The sequence below is a fragment of the Anabrus simplex genome, chromosome 5 (genome assembly GCF_040414725.1).
Source record: "Anabrus simplex isolate iqAnaSimp1 chromosome 5, ASM4041472v1, whole genome shotgun sequence".
NCBI lineage: Eukaryota > Metazoa > Arthropoda > Insecta > Orthoptera > Tettigoniidae > Anabrus > Anabrus simplex.
Genome location: NC_090269.1, coordinates 322,913,006 through 322,935,265, shown reverse-complemented (window position 1 = coordinate 322,935,265; position 22,260 = coordinate 322,913,006). Strand labels below are relative to the sequence as shown.

Below are 22,260 nucleotides of genomic sequence, written 5' to 3'. Positions count from 1 at the left end.
ACTACACTGTAAAAAAAAAAGAAATGTTGGCAGCATGAAGACGTCGCAGGGGTTATGACGAATCACAGTCCAGGACAGTGAGCTATTATTGTCCATGCGGGAGGGAAAATGGGTTTCATAGAGGGAGCAGATTTAATTTATGACACAGAATCCAATCACATGATTACCATGATGAAATGAATAGCTGCAATTATCAGAAATGGGTAGAAAAAAAATTATTCCAAATATTCCACCCGAGAGCATAGTTGTTTACATAAAATCAGCTTCGTGGTCCGTATCGCACTTCAATAGATTCACAGCTAAGTATTTATTTATTTTCCATCTAGTCAATACAATGTAACTTCAAGCAGGTTAGTGGTACTGTTCTCATTGTATGACTACATGCGTTCCCCCTCTTGCCCCTCTCCCGTCCTCGGCAGCCATACGATGGCGAGCTGACATAATGTATACACAACAGCCCCGCTCCGTGTCTAGCGGTAACAATTCCCTGGTGGAGTAGTAAAGGAGAGGGCATATGTCTCTGGCAAGACCCCAACTATTGTATGGTTCCACTGTATGGGAACCTCACCAGGATTACTTGATTTAAGACCTGGACAACATCCAAGAAAAGCAGCTCGATTTGTTCTGGGTGATTTCCGACAAAAGAGTAGCGTTACAAAAATATTGCAAAGTTCGTGCTGGGAAGACTTGGGTGAAAGGAGATGAACTGCTTGACTAAGTGGTATGTTACACGTCATAAACCTCATGTTTTAACCGTATTGAAAATTGTTATAACTTAAAATCCAATGAAAGTATTTATTAATACACCTATAAATACTTCCATTGGATTTTAAGTTATAAGTGGTATGTTCTGAGCTGTCAGTGGAGAGATGCCGTGAAATAACATCAGTAGACAAATAAGTTTGAGTGGCGTCTTTAAATAGTAGGAAAGATCGCAATATAAAGATAGTTGGAATTCAAGAGGATAAATTGGGGCAAATATTTGTTTATAGGAAGGGGAGTTAAGGATTGGAATAACTTACCAAGGGAGATGTTCAATAAATTTCCAATTTCTTTGCAATCATTTAGGAAAAGGTTAGGAAAAAAAGAGATAGGGCATCTGCCACCTGGGCGACTGCCTTAAATGCAGATCAGTAGTGATTGAACTTCTTTGTAAATACAGTATATTCTCAAGAAACAGATTCCAACTGATCTTGAGGTTTTTTCATCTTGTGAACAATGAAAATCTTTCACCACCTGGTCACCCTGACTACAACCTATGTGCCAGGTTTGATCCCATTGTTGAGCATGCCAATTGGGTATTCCAATACCATTACACTCCACACCAACAACTTAGTGTAGATGAATCTTTGATTGGCACCAAAAGTCACTCAGCACTAACTCAGTATTTGCCTAATTGACATCAGAAAAGTTGGATGGCGCAGCCACGCGGTAGAATGTTGAAGCTGCAACATAGTGACTGGTGAAGTTTATTTACAAGGCGAGGCATTGACGTTGTGATGGAAACAGAAAGAATATTGTCAAATTTGAGGTCGAAAATCGTATAAAACGGGTGCGAAATCTCTTTACTACTTTCCTGTACAAAAAGTTCAGAGAGAAAGATGGGCTTCCACGCTGTCAATTGGAAAACGCGTTACGCGATACAGGACAGTGTACAGTCTGCATTCTCGTGAAGATGACTTCTTTCCACAGCGTAAGTACCGGTACTGTTTATTGTACTCATTGATAGTTATTGTCTCTAATTTGTATTCACAAAGATTTAGCTACATCAAAAATACTGATAAACTTGTAGCCTAATACTTCTGTGCCGCACATAGAATGTAATCCGCTCTTTGTAAACGTCTTCATATATATAACAGCAGACAGTAAATTAACTATCTACATGTGAGTAATTAACTGTTAGTAATTAAGCACTGCATTTAAATTGCTTATAAAATACTTTATCAATGAAAGGAAATGTGTAGTATTTTGCCATCATAAATTAGCTGTTATTGCTATTTGTTTTACGTTGCAACGACACAGATAGGTCTTATGGCGACGATGGAACAGGAAAGGTCAAGGAATGGGAAGGAATCGGCCGTGGCCTTAATTAAGGTACATCCCCAGCATTTGCCTGGTGTGAAAATGGGAAACCACGGAAAACCATCTTCATGGCTGCGGACAGTGGGGGTTCGAACCCACTATCTCCCGGATGCGAGCTCACAGCTGCACGCTCCTAACCGCACGGCCAACTCGCCCGGTCATCATAAATTAAAAGCCATAACCTAATTAGTTGGTAGAACTGGACAAACCAAGTATTCTTCAACCCCGAACAGCTGTGACTGTAGAGGTTATAGTACTCTTAAATTATAACTTTCAAACTTTGCTCTGCATATTTTGTAGGTAGTTATAATTTTTATACTTACTATTGTCGGTTCTTAAGTTCTAACTTTTGTGCTGATGGTAAAAATGGAAGAACATTAAGATTATGTGGGCTGTTCCAACACAAGCCTGTATAAAACCTAGGATTTATTTGCTTTATAACATTTACTTAGTAGAATTATTTTATTTCTTCCCCAAGATTACAGTTTACAAAACAGGTAACTCCCCGGTCACCTGGCTAAGGCATTGGCATGGACCAAATCAACAAGAAATTACCCCATAACCTCTAATAGTGGAAAATTACAGTAGCTTAACTGTTAAGGTGAATTAGCGTGTCAACGGTGATATTTCTCTGACAAACCCGCTTTGTATGTACAGTTGCATTTTCACCCCCTTTGTTCCCCACACGGTGCACATCGTCTATATCAACTTAAAGTTGATCTTCATCCTATTCTGAACCAGTTCCACCACTTTGTACACTAGTTCCACTTTAGTCTCTTTTTCCTCTTCTTGCACACCATATATGAAAATATTCTTCCTCACACTTTCTTGCTCACCCCTCTCTATTGATCGCTTCGTCTCTCTCAGGTCTTGCTCCAGACTTCTGCTTCAATAGATCTAGCTCATCTTTATTACACCCTTCCTCCTCCATTATCTTCCTCACATCTTCCTTAATACTCATCTTTAGGTTCTTAAACTCCTCTTATTTGCTCCGTCTGACATGCCTCTCTTTATCATCTGTTATTGCTTTGAACTCTTCCCATCCAATGGAACCCACTGGACCTGGGCCAGGATTTACTTCCACTCCTATTATCAACAGCACAGCCACCACTGCCGCCACCAGTAGAGCAGCCAACAACCTTTTTTCTTCTTTTTTTTTGTCCACCATTTACCTTCCCTCTTCTCTCCTTTCTACTTCCCATTCCACAGTGCCAGCTCCCAATTGCTATCCTGTATTGTGCCAACGTGTTGCCCATTGCTCGGCACTCAACTCAGCATATCCGCACTCCTTGCTGACTCAGACGACTCAATTTAGATATTGTTTAAATCATTATTCGTAATTGATAGCAAATTCAAAGAATTGATAGAAAATTTGGACAAGGTTAATTGCATTGCGTCATATTTTCTACAGAAAACTCACAGCTTTAGGTTTAATTGTTTAAAGGGTGCATAAAAGCAGATGCTGCAGATGCTTGTTTTTGTGGTCAGACACTTGTTCTCAAATCTTCAACTCCATACTAACATTCTACCATTTATAGACTATTTCACTGTCTACAATGACTGCCAATTCGGTCTTAAGATTCTCTTACCCAGTATTTCTCTTTAGGATAATAGGCATCAACCATTTGAGTTAAGTCAAGTATGTCCATACCGAGAGTATGAGAAAATTTACTTGTCTTGGTTCAAGTCTAGATCATGAAGAATTGCATCTTTCTTTTTCCCTGAAACATCTGTTAGAACACATCAAAACTGGCTTACATAAGCTTTGTGTAATATATTAACCAATCCTCTTTAGAACTACTGGAAGTTGGATGATTGATTTTGAGCTTAAGCTTAGTCAAATGGTATTGCCCTATTAATTTTCATGTATTGTTTTCTTCAACCTTTTATGTTCAATCTGTCTTGATACCATTTTTAAGTTTCCTATGGTTAATGGACCCTTCCCTTAAAATCCTTCATTCTTGTCCATTGAAATAGATTTTCTTTTTCATTTTATCAGTGAGCATTAACTCTCCCTTTCCTCACGCATAGGAGACTGTTATCAAAAGTAGAAAATATGTTAACATGCTATTTTCAACCTTTTGTAACTTTTAATCTTCATTTTACACTGGTCTACAAAAAAAAAAAAAAAAAAAACAAACTCTTCTGCGAACGAAATTTCTAATGTTTTATAGTGAATTGAGGTGTTTTATAGCAAAATTGATGCGCTGATTCCAGATCTGTAATTAGATTTATCGTAGCACATCATGTTTTGAGTTGTGGAGCTGTGTCATTAAACCTTGCTATTAACTTTTGTTTGCCCATCCCTTGTCCCGTTTCTCTGTGGGTTTGGGTACGAGGTGAGATGAATGTGTGGTAGCAGGTTTTTACGTCTGCTGAGGCTTACCGTCCCATTCTGATGGACGAATCACCATCAACAGCATTGTATGCCCTCACTCCAAATGAGCACTGTGGAGAGGTTTGGAATTTAATCCAGGCTTTTGGCACACAGTCTGGTGTAAGAAGTAAATTGACAAGACCTCAATACAAGATGTCAAGTAAATGATATTACAACGGTCTTGGGACAAGTTTCAGCCTCTTAGTGGCAATCTTTAGCCAAAATAAAATTAAATAGATTATATAATAACTAAAACATATGTATATAAGACAAAGACAATGTTGCAGGAATAATTATAACATTAAAATACATATGAAACAAAAATTATCTTTGTGATGTTCTTTTCATAATATGTCTAAGTAGAGTTAGGACCTCAGGCAATGAAATAAATCTCTATAGTGAAATGTAGAGTATATCTAATGTCTGATGTGGAATACACACTGACTTCTTGTTCTGACCGAAGACATGCAACAACCTAATTCTGAAATGCTCTTAAGTATGTAATATACTTGGGCAGCATAATTATCAGCTCGATAAATTCCTAACAACCTAGTTGACACACTAGTACAAATTAATGTGTCCCAAGCTTAGAGTTCAAGAGCACTCAGTTTTGACCTGAACGTAGTGTCACACATCAACTGTCGGATCTCTGACTCATTGAAAATTCCTGCCAGCGATTTTGCATCTCTTTTCACTCTCCCAAACTTCTTAAGATACTGAAAACCTTCACCATCATGATTCAGAGCCCTCACAAAGTTTTTCATATAGCCAAGTTTATTGCAAAAAGCTGGAAGAAATGTCTTCTTTTGTCGAGGTCATTGTGTTTCACTTTGTTTTCCTTCCCACAGTTGTTTCAGTCCTTGGAGTCCATTGTTGTATCTTAAAATTATTTTGGCAGGAAAAGTATATCCATGGTGGGTAGCTGCTGAGATGTTAAAACAATTGACTAATGAAATCATCAAAGAGGCCATGAGTTCTTATCTGAATGTGCAATAATGATGATAAAATAAGTATAATGGATCTAAATGTATTTTTAAAAAAAAATTAAAATTGTGATGTGATAGAAAAGAATGGACTTCAGATCTGTAATCAGCACGCTCAAATTACGCTCGGTACACTTGTTCAGTCAGTAGCAGAATTACTGTAGACCAGTGTTATATATCTGTCTTGATCAGTGATGGGATATATCATTCTAATTAAAGTTTAAAAGAATTACTATTCACATTGTACATTTACATTTTCTCTTTAAGTCCCATATTCTAGCAGCAAGATCAATTGCAAATACACTGAAGACTTCCTTGGGTCCTAAAGGGCTTGATAAGATGATGGTATCCTCAGATGGTGATGTTACTGTTACAAATGATGGAGCCACTATCTTGAAGCAGATGGATGTTGATCATGAAATTGCCAAACTTATGGTACAGCTGTCACAGTCCCAAGATAATGAAATTGGTGATGGAACTACTGGTGTTGTAGGTATGTAAATCTGGAGAATTTGTTGCATTACCTTGCATGAAATGCATAATTTTTTAACATTAATTTACAAAAATCAGCATGATATACTGTACTTGAGATTTATGTAGGACTAGTTGTATGCATCATTGATGGGTTAGTTCTTGTGCAGTTGTGCAAAATGCATTCTGATAATCCTTTCGGCAGAATGCTTCTCAGTTGAATTTTTTTACCTTTCAGTTTTGCTCAATACTAGCATCAATTTAATAATATCTGGATCAATATTGGCTTGTGGAATAACCTTGAAGTTCCAAGGAGAGATAGCTGGCAGTTACAAGGTAAAGCTATAGTACAGGGGACCCCTTCATAAATTACATTTCTGTTTCTTGAACAGGAAACTTAAATTGTGTAAATCTTACCTCGTATTACTTGTAGGAAAATGTGTTCGTTGCCAAGGCTGGGAGCCCACCAATATGCCCGCATAAATTTTTTAAAAATAATAAAATATCATAAAACATGCGCTATTTACAATATCACTTCAGCCACTGCCATTGACTGAGATTGCTGAAGACCGAGCTCGATAGCTGCAGTCGCTTAAGTGTGGCCAGTATCCAGTTATCGCGAGATAGTGGGTTCGAGCCCCACTGTCGGCAGCCCTGAAGATGGTTTTCCGTGGTTCTCCATTTTCACACCAGGCAAATGCCGGGGCTGTACCTTAATGTCACGGCCGCTTCCTTCCACTTCCTAGGCCTATCCTATCCCATTGTTGCCATAAGACATATCTGTGTCGGTGCGACGTAAAGCAAGTAGTAGAGATTGCTGAAGTATTATGTCGCTCCCGCAATTCAACACGGATATCATTACCAACTGTGTCACAATTAAAACACTGTTGCCCTTCATACTGTAACAAACCAATTGTGATAAATTAATATGAGGTGTGGCTGATAAGAAACAGTGCTGCTCTTCTGCCTTGCATAATGTAGTGGGAAAAGGGTGTGAGAGAGTTGTAAACCATGAAACAACAGGAACAGAGTGTAGGTTTTTGCCTTGCTGTCTTTGTTAGTCTGCTTTTGTGCTCAGTTTGAAGTGGAGGCTCTCTTGTCCAGTTGTTGGAAATTGTGCCTAGTTTAAAGATCAAGCAGCATAAGAATGTGAAATTCTTTGTGCAAAAAAAAAAAAAAAAAAAAAAAATATTAAGGTGGTGTGCAGGGATTCTTGTGTGTCCCATATACAAGTTCTTGTGTGGTACAGAAGGTATAGTGAGGGTCGAAAAGAAGTGGAAAAAGAACATCTGGGTCATCCAATCCCATCAAAAACTGATGAAAACATTCAGAAATTTGTGAGAGTGTGTGTCCAGATCAGCAATAGAGTATCAGAATGGTAGCAGGTTTGGTGAACATTGATAAAGAGACAGTAAGAGAAATGTTTTCATGACAAATTGAACAAGAAAAAAGTGTTGGCCCTAGAAACCTCACTCCGGAATAAAAGGACTGTAGGAAAGGAATACAGTGAAACCTTGTTAGTGCATTCCTCATTAAAGTTTTCCTGCTTAGCACGTCGTAAACTCGAAGTCCTGATTCTCATTGTATTAAATCTATATAAAAATACCTCACTTATCAAGTCATGAATTTTCACTATTACCACTTAGTACGATCATATTGTTCCTAGCCCTTAAATGTTATTTGTCATCCCTTATGAAAGGAAAGTGATTTCCTGATTCCAACTTTGGTAAGAAAGAGCCTTCGCTACAGTTGCATGATAACGTGAAAAGGCCTTGAATTCCTCAACACAGGATAAGTTGCACCGTAGGGAAGCAAGTCATTAGTCTCAGGAATTTTCAGTTTTGATTGCTGGTTAGCAGCAAGATTGCTGAATAACACAGTGAGCCTGTTTGTGCTTGTATTTCGTATTCTATTCAGATATTAGAAATAGATTTTGTGTTGTGGTACGATGAAGAGTACCGGTAGCGTATATTTGTTGCCTGATAGGCTACATCTGGATTAAGAACATAATCGTCTGAAGTTGACCAGCATGGTGCATATTTGTCTTGTGAGTGACAGCCTAGTTATGGATTTGGAAAAAGTCGTAAAATTCCTTGTTAATGAAGACAAAATTAAAATCTTTCCGTAAGTGGACTGACACCTGGAGCTTTAAGCATGTAGAGGTAGCGCGAAACTCGCACCTTAGATTTTTTACTTGATCGTTTGAGTTGGCCGAATCGAAGTTTTGTCGATTTCAAAATGGCGGCCAAAGTCGCAGGTCACACGTGGTCGAGTGTAACCTCATATTCATTGTTTTACAAGTGTGACTAGAAAATGTTTAATTCTACCCGCTGGTCTGAAATAGAAGGCTTCTACCATTTGTTTATAGAAAGAGTGTGATCTGCAATAATACTTGATATTTTCATGGCCCTCCCATGCAAATGCTTTTATATTTTTGTTGCCTGGTGTTTTACACACCCTTCAGTGCACTGTTCACTGTTATTTTATAATCCCCTGCAGATAATTTTTCATATTTGTTCTCTCATGTCTTTCACACCTTTTAATATTCCCCTCTCATCTTTGGAAATCGTAGGTTTAGTTTTCACTGTATCTGGGGATACTCGACGTAAAATGCCGTCAAGTCGAAAAAAATCGTATCTAGTGTTTCCATATCATTGTTGGATAGTGTTTACTAGTGTATTAAGCAGTGCGTTTTCTCGCTTAAGACGTTCTTTTCCCCTCTCCCCTGAAGAAACGTCTTAACGAGGTTTTACTGTAATTGCTCTAACGTCTTACAACGTGCCTGAGAGCGAGACATTCACTAAAAAACAGCACTACATGTGGCAAAATATGGATCTTTCTATACGATCTGAAACAGAGGCAGTCAGTGCACTGAAAGAGTCCGGGTACTCCTAGAGTAAGAAAGTCGAAATGCAAGGTGATACTGATTGTTTTTTCTTCTTCTCTTCAATATTCAAGGTATTATTATGATTGAATGGTAGTCTGAGGTTCATATAGTTACACAATTGTGGTATATTGTGGTTTTGGGAAGACAGAGATGAGCGAGGAAGTAGTGCCCAGATCTCTGGAATAACGTATGGATTGTACATCAGGAAAACGTACTGGCTCTCGGTGCCCCTACTGTGAAGAAATTTTTAGCTAATAACTGCATTCTGGTTCATGAACATCCCCCATACTAGCTAGATCTAGCGCCTTGTGGCTCTTTGTTGCCTGAAGTAAAAAGTGTATTGAAGGAAAATAGTTTTCAGTCTGTGGAAGAGTTACTGTGAAGTTCCTGTATGGGTTGATAGTTAATGACTTTCAGAATTGTTATGAACAGTTGGAAGATCCGTATGCAGAGGTTTACGTACAGAGAAGGTGGAGGAGTATAGTGAAGGTGATTTAAGTGAAGTTTTATAATTCTTGCAATATATCATATTCGTAATATAACTTGCCTTATACACACATACAAATGTAGTAAGAAAGCTGCATGAGTGTGCAGTGCTCCTTAGTGTACAGTTCTACCCTACCATATTGTGAACACTGACATTAATGATACCTAGTGGAGGTGAGTGGTAGTAGAAGAGTTGGTCAATTTAATGTTGTCGATAAGTTTTAGGACGTAGGCCACTCTTTGGGTACTTGGGTGTGCGAAGAATGTCTGATATTAGGGATTGGAAATGATAAAATACCCAGGGACTTCAAAAGAGTATTCCAGCTTTTTCTTGGAGTGTGGGGAATTTCCTGGGAGAAAACCACACTTGATATTACCTCATCATTTCTTCTTCCTCAGATCAATCACCTCTCCAACAACCACCATCTCTAACACCATTGTTGCTCACTGCTGATGGGCTAGGCAATAAAAACGTAAGTTCTTGAATATCTTTGTTGTGGCTTATACTGTAACATCTATAAACCTAAAGGATTGGAAATTGCATTATATACAACTTGTGTTTTGTACACTTCTACAGGGAGAATGTGGCCCACATACGAAGTGCAATTTAAGTTGGTAAAGAACAATCTTTCCCTGTCCAGCATCAACTCCTTCCTCCTCTTGGATACTTCTAGTAAAACAGTTGACAGGTTCTAATATCCCCCAATGGATGACCACTTTATACTCCTCCCTCTTCGTTGTCTAGTCACTGATTATATTACATTGGCCTATCCATCTCTCAAATCATAGCAAATTTCATAAAAGTGGGCTTTGTCTGACCCTTCCTTCATTTTGCACCAGGGCATGACATCATCAGCTAGTTTATTTTCGTTTCTCAGGATTATTTCTAGTCAGTCATAGAGGGAAACTGTAAAGACTGTGTGAAGTCAAGTGTTAGGCGAGTGTGGAAACCTTAAGGAGGAAGAAACACTATAGTGATCTGCGGGATTGGGCCAGATTTTCTGTATGCGAGTTTACATGTTTGTGAAGATATTATTTTGTAAAAAAAAAAAAAGTAATAATCATGAATATCTCTTAGGTTGATCATCATTTGTTTTACTGTAAAATGTATGAAACCTAAAAGATTTGTAATAATATTCTACCCAAGTGTTTAACATGGATATGATTTCTTGGGCTGTGGGAGTCTATCTGAAATTAGTGTGGACAGTTTTGTGTGGGCTTAAAACCAGCACTGAAATCAGGCAACCAGTGTATCTCTTATGGATGGAAGAACAGAACGGATGATGATGTTGGACATATTAGACCTGTAAAGAGAGGAATCCTAGAAACACATCCGTGATTCAATGTGTCTCTGTGTACCTGAGAGAAAAACTCTTTTTGTTAACATCATGGGCCCAGCTGTTCCCGTCATGTGGAGGTGTGCACAGACAGCTCCATCGCCTGGTATACCTTGTTAATGGGACTTCGACTGGTACTCCATGCACATGCATACGTGTTAAATTCCTTGTGTATCTTTAATCAATAAAGCTATGGAGAAGGATGTTACCCTCTTGTGGTGTCCTGTAGTTTTGGCTGAGAACTTCACTGATGCTCAATCCACAGCAGTGCTTCACTCTCTCCATGCAAGTCTTGAATCTGTATAAATTGAGGCTCACCCCTGGAGGGAGTATCTGTTTTAATATTCGTAATTATTAGTCTATAAAAGTTTCTTGTTAGCAATTTTTCATTACAAACATTGACAATACATTATTCTGGGCCTTGACCCCAGTATTGCTATGTCGCTGTATAGTCAAATCATAGGTAACCCAGTGCACAATATGGCTAACCTCAACTTATAATATCAAGTTTGAGAGTTCTTGCCAGTTGCTTTCTTGCAATGTCTATCAAACGAATTATCATTGAACTGAATCTGTTTCTGACTTTTGTATACCTAATTCAAGTTAAAAGCTATGGGACAAAAATTTGAAGTGTAGAGATAACATTGCATTTTTAAATTGATTCTACTCGTCTGGGAAACAATAAAAAGTCAGGAAATTCATGCTGAAACCTGGAATGATAAAGAATTTGAGTGGTATAATGGTGATACATTACACTAGGGTCCAAAAGTTAAGCATAATCACTAACCGAGGCTATACCGCCTGATAGGAATATCATACAGATTGCTGAACAAACGGAAGCTGACTCACACACCATATGTCACACAGCTTGTCCAGAAAAAGTGTCAGATATGTTCTGATAGCTAAGGTGCGCCTTTGACAACAACTAACAAAATATGCTGTTAATAGGGTGTATGGTTACCCCTAATGGCCACACATGCTTTGCAGCGATGTGGCATGCTCTCTATCAGATGGTCCAAGAGCTCTTGTGGCAGTTGATCCCATTCCTCCGAAAGGGCAATGCGGAGGTCTTGGAGGGTCCTTGTTGGAGGCTGACGGGATGAAATTCGCCTCCCCAATGCATTCCAGGCATGTTCTATAGGATTCAGGTCCGCAGACCTCGCTGGCCAATCCATGCGATGAATGTCTTCCCCAGCCAGAAATTCATCCACCAGAGCAGCGCGGTGCGGTCGGGCATTATCGTCCACCAGTTAAAAAACATTTTTCAATCTTTGAAAATTTTTATAACTACTAGGCGTTTAAAGGTAATTGTGCATTTTGGTCAAAAATACCTGAAAATGACATGTATTAAAATGAGTTCACCTATTAACAAATTGGAAACAGTAACTTATTTGTACTAGGTGTAGAGATATGTTGCAGTTTTAAGTCTTTGGTAACTCAATATCAATGCAGTTTGGATATTTAACAGCAAATCGAGTAAAATGATAAGTTCGGCTGATTTAGACTTTAAAACATTATTTGTCCATTATAGAGGTCCCTTGAGTCCGCCCCTCTTCTAGTACTCGTAGTCTGTTATCTGCCTTTCCAGTACACAGTTCCTCTCTGGCTTTATTCTCGACAACGTAGTGCTTGGGGAGAGTTTCTATTTAAATAGAAATAGTGCCTTCTCAAACTTTGTTATTCTTATGCTAATTGCAGTATATATATCTTTCTCCTAGGTCCGTCTTGGATCGAGATATTTCTAGAACCACAAAGACCTTGAATGTAATGCTCCAAGAAATTCCGGTTCACTAGTCCACTCCTGTTAAGTTGATCTATATTTTAAGAACACTAGCAAAGACGAAACATTATGTATATGAATATTGCACAACAACATTATATAATGAAATAAGAATTTCATTCTATTCAAACCCCAAAACAGAGTGAACCTGTAATCAATTCTAATAAGGAACCGTTTTTGCCCATTAAAAAATCTGTACTCAAGGGACCTCTATAATGTCAAGGGTTATGAATTTCATGTTTTTGGTCCGTATTGAACTGAGAATAACATATAAAAATATTAAAATATGTACAAAGTCTGGAGAGTAAAAGGTGATACTCTTTAAATAAATGCCGAGTCGGCTTGACACCATCAGCTAAACTGCACACACAGCAGTGCGAGGTTCTATTTGGTTTCCGCTAAGAACTGAGAATTACTATCTCCACGCGCAGTATCCACCTTCTTTTTAACCAGAAATTCAAAAATAATTTCAAGTCCAACAATCAACAATGCTGCCGGTCAACACAGCTTTAATACACCAAATGCTTAATTTCTCTGCTTAAGCTGATCAGTGTCAAGCCGACTCGGCATTTAAAGAGTATCTATCACCTTTTACTCTCCAGACTTTGTACATACTTCTGTATATATTTTAATATGTGTCATTTTACATTGTATTCTTTAGTACGAGGACTACTGATATCCATGAGTGTATAATTTTTACAACACTGAGCACCCCATTTATTCTTTGTTCCAAACTTCTTAGTATGTATATTCCTCGTATAATTATTAATTATTACTCACCTGTACCATACTAACATTTCTCATTTCATTACCACACTTCACTTTATAAATTTTAAATCCATAAGATTCTCACCGTTAAAATAACATGTTTTAGGATTCGACAAGAGTTGTTTATGCTTTAATATGGCTGATGATGACCCCTAGGTGGGTCGAAACTAGTTCCATGTAATTTAAAATATTGTAAATACATATTAGTATTGAGTAGGTGGAAACCTTTACTGTGTTATTATTCATATGTTTTACCTCTATAATGGACAGATAATGTTTTAAAGTCTAAAATAATATCAGCCGAACTTATCATTTTACTCGATTTGCTGTTAAATAACCAAACTGCATTAACGCAAGATATTGAGTTACCAAAGACTTATACTGCAACATATCTCTACACCTAGTACAAATAGGTTAATGTTTCCAATTTGTTAATAGGTGAACTCATTTTAATACATGTCATTTTTAGCTATTTTTGACCAAAATGCACAATTACCTTTAAATGCCTAGTAGTTACAAAAATTTTCAAATATATATTTTTTTTAAATTGGATGCTAAATCAGCATTTTGTAATATTTAAAGAACCTGACAAAACTTTAACTTTAGTCAAAAATTGTATAGAAGTAATAAGTCATATGTTGCATATAATATGCTACCAATTTTAATCTTAAGTCTTAAGGACTACACCAACATGTTTTAATAGTTATGTAAGAATATGGTCAATTTTTATATACTATTTATGTTGTATGTTATGTTAATATTGCACTTAAGCCTTGTTACAAAGTTTCCTATGGCTGATGATGGCATACAAATAATGCCGAAACCGGTCCCAATTTTTTGAAAGGTAATAAATTCATGATGTGTTAATGACGTCACATTGTATTTGTATTGAAAAGGTGGACTTAATTATCCTCAATTTATAGTGTAAATCTAGATTCAATACAGACCAAAATGAAGTTCTTAACTTTAAATAGAACAGCTTACCAAGCAAAGGGTGTATTTTAGTCGGCCATGAAGTCAAATCCCTTGAAAGCAAATCAGTTGGATACGTAAACAGTACCTGCATCTGTAAATAAACAAGCCAGGATTAGTGCATTAGCACTAATTAGCATAATTGCATATAACATGAGTGGTATACTGTAAGTCAGTCAGTTTAACCCTCTTAGTGCCAGGCCCGGGTGCTCACAGTATGCCAAGATTGCCAGGCAGATTTAGAGAATTTTGCAGGTTCTCACTCTCTGGACTATATAGTTCACAAATATTATAACTATGACTTGAAATTTTTAATAAATATTAACAAGAAGACACTCTTACTGCTGAACTAAATAACACTAAAATGCTCTTGGGTATTTGGTAAAAAAAATATTTTCCAAAAAATTTTAAAACACCAAAAATTAAAAATCAGAATCAAAACAGAAAAAAAATCAGAAAATTCCACTCAACAATAAATGTTGGTGACTTTTTTCAAATATCCTATTTCAGATGAATAAACACGTAAAGTTTCACATTTTTATCTTCAGTATTTTAAGAGTTATGTATAATGGTATCGTCATGTACAATTGGCATGTTCAACAATGGGATCGAACCTGGGACATGGCTTGTAGCCAGGGTGACCAGATGGTGATAGATTATCATTCTTCATGAGATAAAAGAATCTCAAGATCAGTTGGAATCTGTTTCTTGAGAACATATTTCTAAACCATGGAATATAATGGGAGTTTTTGACCCATTAAGAAAATATGCTCGGCCTTCTAGTTATACCCATTTCCAGCAAAACAGCAATGAAGGCCTTCATTTCAGTCAATGTAACCGGGCGCCACTGCTGTGTTCTGGCATGTGGTAACAAGGCATGATTTCTCATATCTGTTTGTCTCTGTAGTTATGAGGTTCCATAATTGAGTCGTGAAAAATAAAATAAAAATATGCTATAGGTTTGCGTCTGACGAAAGGGCATGTCTCGGGCCAGGAGTATCATAATCAGGTGAGGGTTGGTATTTCGCATCTTGACCTAATATGAATTTCACGGAAAACAAAAAGTTGTTGCTGTTGGATATTGTTACAGCCGTCGTCATCATCAGTACTGTCACTCAGACGGTCATTACCACTTCCAATGTTTACACTCGGACAATGATCACGTGGTTGAGTGTTTACAGAAAATTCGCCGTTATCACTCCCAATAACACTTTCATTTTTCCCTTCCTCACTTGTTGGAGGAATGAATTCCTCATCCGAGTCTTCATCATCCTCTTCTTCACTAAAAATTATTAAGATATAAGGCTAGTTTATCATTGTTAACAAAATAACTTCTCCCGCCAGTCGCCATTTTACTCACGCGGCATGGAGATCATACGTCGTAGATGAATACGGTCTTTAGATATTCAATAGATGATGAATGAATTTATGCATTATCTAGCGGCGTAGTTAAAATCTAATGACGACTTTGTATGGACTCGACACATAAGAAGTCGCAATCTGACAGCCCAAGTTGTACTAACTTGTATAGAATGGCGCGCTATCCAAACGACGATATATCGTGGTTGGCACTTTACGCGTATATACGAAACGATATATCATTGTCTGGCTCTCTACGGGTTAATAAATATGGACTTTTTTTTTTACAATAACAAAGTTTTATTATGGTCCACCTGTTCAATACATTATAATGTTGTTACATTTAAAATATCTTCATTAGTTAAAAAGTTATATGTAAGGGAGCAAAACATGTCCCAACATTATAATGTATTGAACAGGTGGACCATAATAAAACTTTGTTATGGTAAATCAACAGTTTTAATACGGATTAAAACATGAGATTAGTCGCTAGCAAAAGTGTGTATGTACCAGAACCAGTTACGAGAGACTTCTTAATCCGAGACTTTTTTGTTCTGTATGACGCCAATAAAGTTGTCATTTTGCTTTAACTCTTGAACTGGCATTTTCATTTCCTCACCTATGTCCTTCCATGCGTCCTCGAGCATACTTTGTGCTAACAAGCTCTTTTAGGATTCCACATGATCTTTTTACACCCATTTATACAACTGTATCGGAGCTATACAAATTTAATTCTCCATTTCGCCACGGTAGAACCACTCCAACACCCGTCTCAACTGAACAAACACAGTGCACTGAAATCCCTTTGCCGCGGGACAAAAGGCCGCTCCGATTTGGCTCGAGCTCGGCAGTGTTCGTCTTGCCGCGCGAGGCAACATGGTATCGACTTCACGAGGCAAAGCAACGAATATTGCCGCGCACAGTCGATACCCAGCTGGAAGAGTCGAATATGTGGTCTCAGTACCTCATACCTGTATCTCAGAGCGTTAAGTGTTCCTTGGACCACCCATGAAGATGTGCAGGTCTGTACAGCCATTCACCATGATGCCATGCCACATCATGACGCCACCACTACTGTACTGGTCCCGTTCCACGATGTTCCTGTGGTTGTATCAGCAACCTGGTTCTCTCCAGATTAATATGCGACGGGAATCGTTCTGAAAACTGAAGTGGGATTCGTCTGTGAAGAGCACATGCCTCCATTCATGCATGGTCCAGTTTCGATGTTGACGGCTCCACAGTAAACGGGCTCGTCTCTATGCTGGAGTGAGCGGGACGCACACTGCTGCACGTTGGGCAAACAGCCCTGCTGTTCTGAGCCTCCGGTATACAGTTTACCGGGAAACGGCAAACCTTGAGATGGCTGCAAGCTCCGCCAACAATTGTCTTGCAGGTGCATTCCGATTTTGACAGGCGGTTAAAGCCAGATATCGGTCCTGCTATGGGGTGGTTACCCTTGGTCAACCTGGTACTGATGGAAATTCTAAGTTCCCATGGAGGGAATTAGATATTTTTCCACCAATAGAGCATATAAAAAAAAATCTGAACAAAAATTAGATGTTGGCTTTTCAGGCGTTTGCTCTATTAACCAGCGTTTTGTCTTAGGTCTGACGTTACGCTCGTCAGAGTGGGATGTGTCAGACCCTACCCACTGATGCTGGGGTGTATGCAGGTGAACTTTTGGACACTAGTTGCACCCTCAGAACAAGACTGTCGTAACTCCCAAGAGTTGAATTTTGAGTTTCGAACACATTAAAAACTGATATTGAGCCCTGACAGCACTCCCTGTGACCATTTTGCACATCTCAATTCTGAATCTCGGTGTTGGGTTACGCCACGGCAATGCAAAACAGTCGGTGATCCATGAAGCCTCCACTCTAGGGACGTGCAAGTCCGAGTTGGGTCACAGGTTTATATAGTGGACTGGTATCAGTATAGTTTAAACGTAGAAAGTAATCATTTCCTACCCAAAATTATGTAAATATTCCGCAACAGAATGCCAAGAGATTTAAGATATTGGCATATTCATCAAGATTCATTGATCATTATTTCATCTCATCCTAAATTAAATAACTATCCTAGTCTTCCTACACTGCATCAAATGAGAACTCCGTGAAATGTTTCATTTATGGAAGGATTTTCCGTTTAATGACTACAAAATGACTTCGAATAACAGCTACATAATGAACAAATTAATAGCAACACGAACTGATATAGGAGGAAAAATGAATGTTACGTTAATTCGAAATAAACACCTAACTTCTTGCTCTTGTTACAAAAGGAATTACAACATCGTCAATCAAGAGAAATCGAAAACAAAAGAGACAGTGTCTCACTGCTGAAGGCTTACAGTGAAAGATCTATTATCTATCACACATTTTAAAATAAATAACTGGGAATCGCTGAATCATCCATGTCAAAATGTTGTTCCTACTTAAATATGTCGTAGTATTCTGTCACTCTCATTTAAATCATCGCATTATCGGTAAACTGTCTACCTAGCAACTTGAAAACACCGTTATTCTAAACTCATAAATCATCGCACATGCAAGAGAAATGTTTGAAAGACACAGGATTGTAGCATAATATATCATCCATCAATATCATGCACTTAAAAGACAAACTCGATCCTCTCGGACATTCATCGAAGTCTACACCTAGATAAAGGACATCAAGAGACACTGCAGCATCTACAATAACCTTTTCTAACTACGTTGATTCTGCGCCACCGGATTCCACTGCGAAGTTCGGCCTGAAATAACTACATCAGCACTAGGCACCAACTCAAATGATTACAAAAAAAATATCCAACTAGCAAAGAAATGATTTACTTACCGTTGGAGATCGTATTCCCTTTAAGACATGACCCAATACTCTTATGTTACTGTTCATTTTGTGAAGATCCTAACATCCCCTTGATACTGTGTGCTCTGGTCTATATTGTATTTAAATAGGATAAATGTGACGACCATCTATCAGTGTTCACGAGTACGAAAATCCTATAACATTATCCTAAATACGGCCTCGTGCCTAAATAAATCATTCATCATAACGACATTAAAATTCACGCATGAGCAACACAATTCCTAACGTCAAGACCTTCATCAGGACCTTCACATTGCATCATCTCAAAATACGCAATCCTAATGACACGTCTATAACCATCCACATTTCATTATCCGTATACATATTTTCAAAGATCCTACCGTATCAAACACCTTATCACGTCACACAAAACGTCATGCACGGCGAATTTACAATGCCTAGGAAAACAATCTATTCAGGCATTTCACGTCAAAGACTACTAAATATGTTGCCGCATTAACACCACATCACCACAATAATATCGCAATTTCGTTATCAAACACCGTATTCTGCACAAGCACATAATATCTGAAGACCATAGAATCGCACGTCGCAAATACCGAGCTCCTCCGAGGTATTTTGAGCTACGAGTTAGGTTAACGTTCATCACAATAACACTATTACGGCACCAGTACCATCGATGCCGAAAAATCATTCCGTAAAACCTTGCTAGAAGACATTAAAAGAAAACTCACAAGACCTATCGCATATTATCGCAACATAGATTGAATCACCGCACTAGACGCAACGATCATAATCGACACAACGCAATGATTAACAAATAACGGTCGCCTTCAAGTTGAAAATTATACATGTCATAAATCGACATTTAAAAAAAATGAATACTACTCTACATCTAAAATAAGCAACTACATGGCGGAATATGTAGACGATATTTAAGTACTCATCCTGGGTTGTTGCTCCACGACGGTGTCACCTTCCATGTTCAGCTCTCAATTATTAATATTTATCCATTAGTGTCCATCACATTCCTGGCCAGATCCTTCGAGGTCCCTCTATTTTAGTTGTTCATGTTAATACGTGTTGTCATCTCATATTTATATTCAATAATCGTCTGTTCCATGTTACCTGAAACTCAGAAATGTCTATTAGGACAGGGTCATACACCTTGATATAATTTCACAGTTCAATCAACACACTTGCCTTTATGTTTCGATAACAAGATATCTTGTTTTACAATATAATATTTGTTTACAATATGCCAATATCACGTTATATATCTCTTCAAAACAATCTTTCTCCCCCACGAATTTTACGATTCCGATCCTTCTAAGACATACAGATTGAGAGTCAACTTCCTCAGAGACAAAAAGAAATTCTACATCAATATAATAATCACGGACAGTTTGCTTTTCATAATTCTTCTGTGCTTCCAACTCCCATGTGTTCTTGACAATTGAAAACATTTGACACATAATGCGTAACGATCTCGTGTAAATCAGCTGTACCGGCAAAGGAACTTGTTTAATAATTTGCTGCCTCGTATTTAGGTTAGTAATTGACAGTTTCATTCTCCATCTCGATCGTCGAATCGTGTGAGACTAGATGCACAAGGTATGGCCCTCTCATATAAACTTTGCTTATTCCAAATTATTCACACATTTCATGGCCCTCAGTAACATTCTGTCACTGACATTTTCTGCCGTTCATACGCATTTCAGTAACTTTACTTGAGGAATGTGTATTATTCATTTAATCCTGCCTTATGTTTCACGATGTTTTATTGTCTACCAATATTTTCGAGGCACCACGGGGTGTAGAACTTGTTATCAATCCGCCGATATCTTCAATTCAGCGATGCTGTTCACATAATTAGACAAGTCAACTGAATTCAAATTCTCCTGGACGTATGATGACCGGACATAAGATTTCATTGACATTATTTCTCAACATAAACTTCCAATGTGTTCACCAACCTCATCCTGATATACATTGGAAGGTTATAATATATTGTCCTCTATCGAACAGTAAAACTGTTGTAAGTCATACCATACCATTCAAAACACGCAAACAGCAGTTTTTGAGTTTTGTGAATTTGTAGAGGTTTATATTGATAAACTGTAGTAACTCTATTACAACAGTCTTCTTGTAGAACATTTTGCAGAGGTACCTACTGACAAACTGTCGTAAGTCGTTGTGTGTGGGGCACATTATTATTGTCTGTATAGTGTTGACAGTGTTATGCTTTCTATAGAAAGACAGTATTGTACCAAGGCACTGGCAAGTTGCAATTGTGTAGCGAGTAAAATTCCACAAAGTGGAGTGCCGAGATTGTAAACATGTATTCCCAAGTAGAGGATTGTTACTCTGTCACATTTCTTCTGGCAAATGTTGTATTAGTGTAATTGAAAGAGCAGAGGAAGTGAATGCTTCTAACTCGCATATGATGCATGTTGACACCGATAATTTGCCATATCTAAGAACATACATAGACCTACTGCTGTGTACACTAGAGGCCAAGAGAAATGCTGATTTAGAAAAAGCACTTGGAGGTAACGATATTAAAGTGTGATTTTGATCTGCAGTCTGTCCTTCAGGCACCATGTAGTGACCTATCAGTGTTTTATTATAAACGATGGCTAAATGTGTACAATTTCACAATTTTTGATAATGCAACCAAAAAAGGTTATTGCTATCTTTGGAATGAAGCATCTGGTAAGAAAGCAGCAATAGAAATTGCATCCTGTGTCTATGATTATCTCAAATCCATTGAGTGTAAAGACGTTATGTTTTGAAGTGATAATTGCCCTGCACAGAACCAGAATAAGTTCCTGGCAACAATGTATCTGTATGCAGTGGATACCATTCCAAACCTCCAAGCCATAACCCACAAATATTTAATTGTAGGAGATACACAGAATGCTGGGGATTCTATGCATTCCTGCATAAAGAAGCAAAAGAAAAAGCTTTAAGGAGTGATCCAGTGTATGTGCCTGTGCAGTGGACTGGAATCATAAAATGTGCCACGAAAAGAGGGACAGAATATCAGGTCAGAGAGATGAATTACAATAAATTCCATGACTTGAAGAAATTAACTGACAAAATGGGTAGCAACTACACAGTGAATGATAAAGGAGAATCAGTCGAATAGAATGAAATTAGAGTGTTGAAAGTTGGAAAAGGGCCAGAATTATACTCTATGCTACAAGACAGACTTAGAGTGCGAAGAGTGCAATTACATTAATATTAGGGGCTGTCAAAAGGGGGAGAAGGTCAATTTGAACACAATCCAATTACTCTTGCCTACAAACGACAACCGTGTATCTTGGCTGAAAAGAAGAAAGACCTAATATCATTGTGTGATGGAAATATAATACGAAGAGTGTATCATGCTTTTTACCTATCATTGCCATTTTCGCAAAGTAAATTTTGTAATACTATTTATTCTTTTTATTTTAAGCATTTATAGCCCATTTCGTATTAAGATTTATGAATTGTAACATTATACACTTTAATAACACTTTATTTCAATCCTCATGATGTCTCAATACACTTCTGTTATTTTCCTACTGTATTGTATGACTGATGTAACTTTTTCATTTCAACAATATACCAACACATAAACTGTCGTAAATATAGTTTGTTGTTTATTTCATGCCTATTTTTATACATTGAAGGTAAACAATTACAGTTCCGGGTGCCAGATTGATGTACAAGTGTGAGTAAAAAAAATTCTAGTGTCTATCTTAAAACCTGGAATTTTGAAGTGCATTCGAGATCTTTTATCGCAATTTGCTCAAAACAGTGATTTGGTAGTTACGACAGTCTTGTTCTGAGGGTGCGTAGTGTACATGTTGCATTTTAGTTCATTCAAAATAACACAGTCAACTCTGGTTTTTGTGAACTCTGTTATATTTAACTTTCAGCTACAA

At 37.7% G+C, this 22,260-nt stretch overlaps 1 protein-coding gene across 1 annotated transcript in view; it reads left to right on the top strand.

The window, feature by feature from the left end:
• CCT5 (chaperonin containing TCP1 subunit 5) overlaps nucleotides 1-22,260 on the top strand; it is a 205,039-nt gene that overhangs the window by 20,951 nt on the left and 161,828 nt on the right. The window contains exon 2 of the mRNA XM_067147554.2: nucleotides 5,710-5,935. Within this exon, the coding sequence (XP_067003655.1) occupies nucleotides 5,710-5,935 (226 nt within the window). The remainder of the gene's footprint in view (nucleotides 1-5,709; nucleotides 5,936-22,260) is intronic.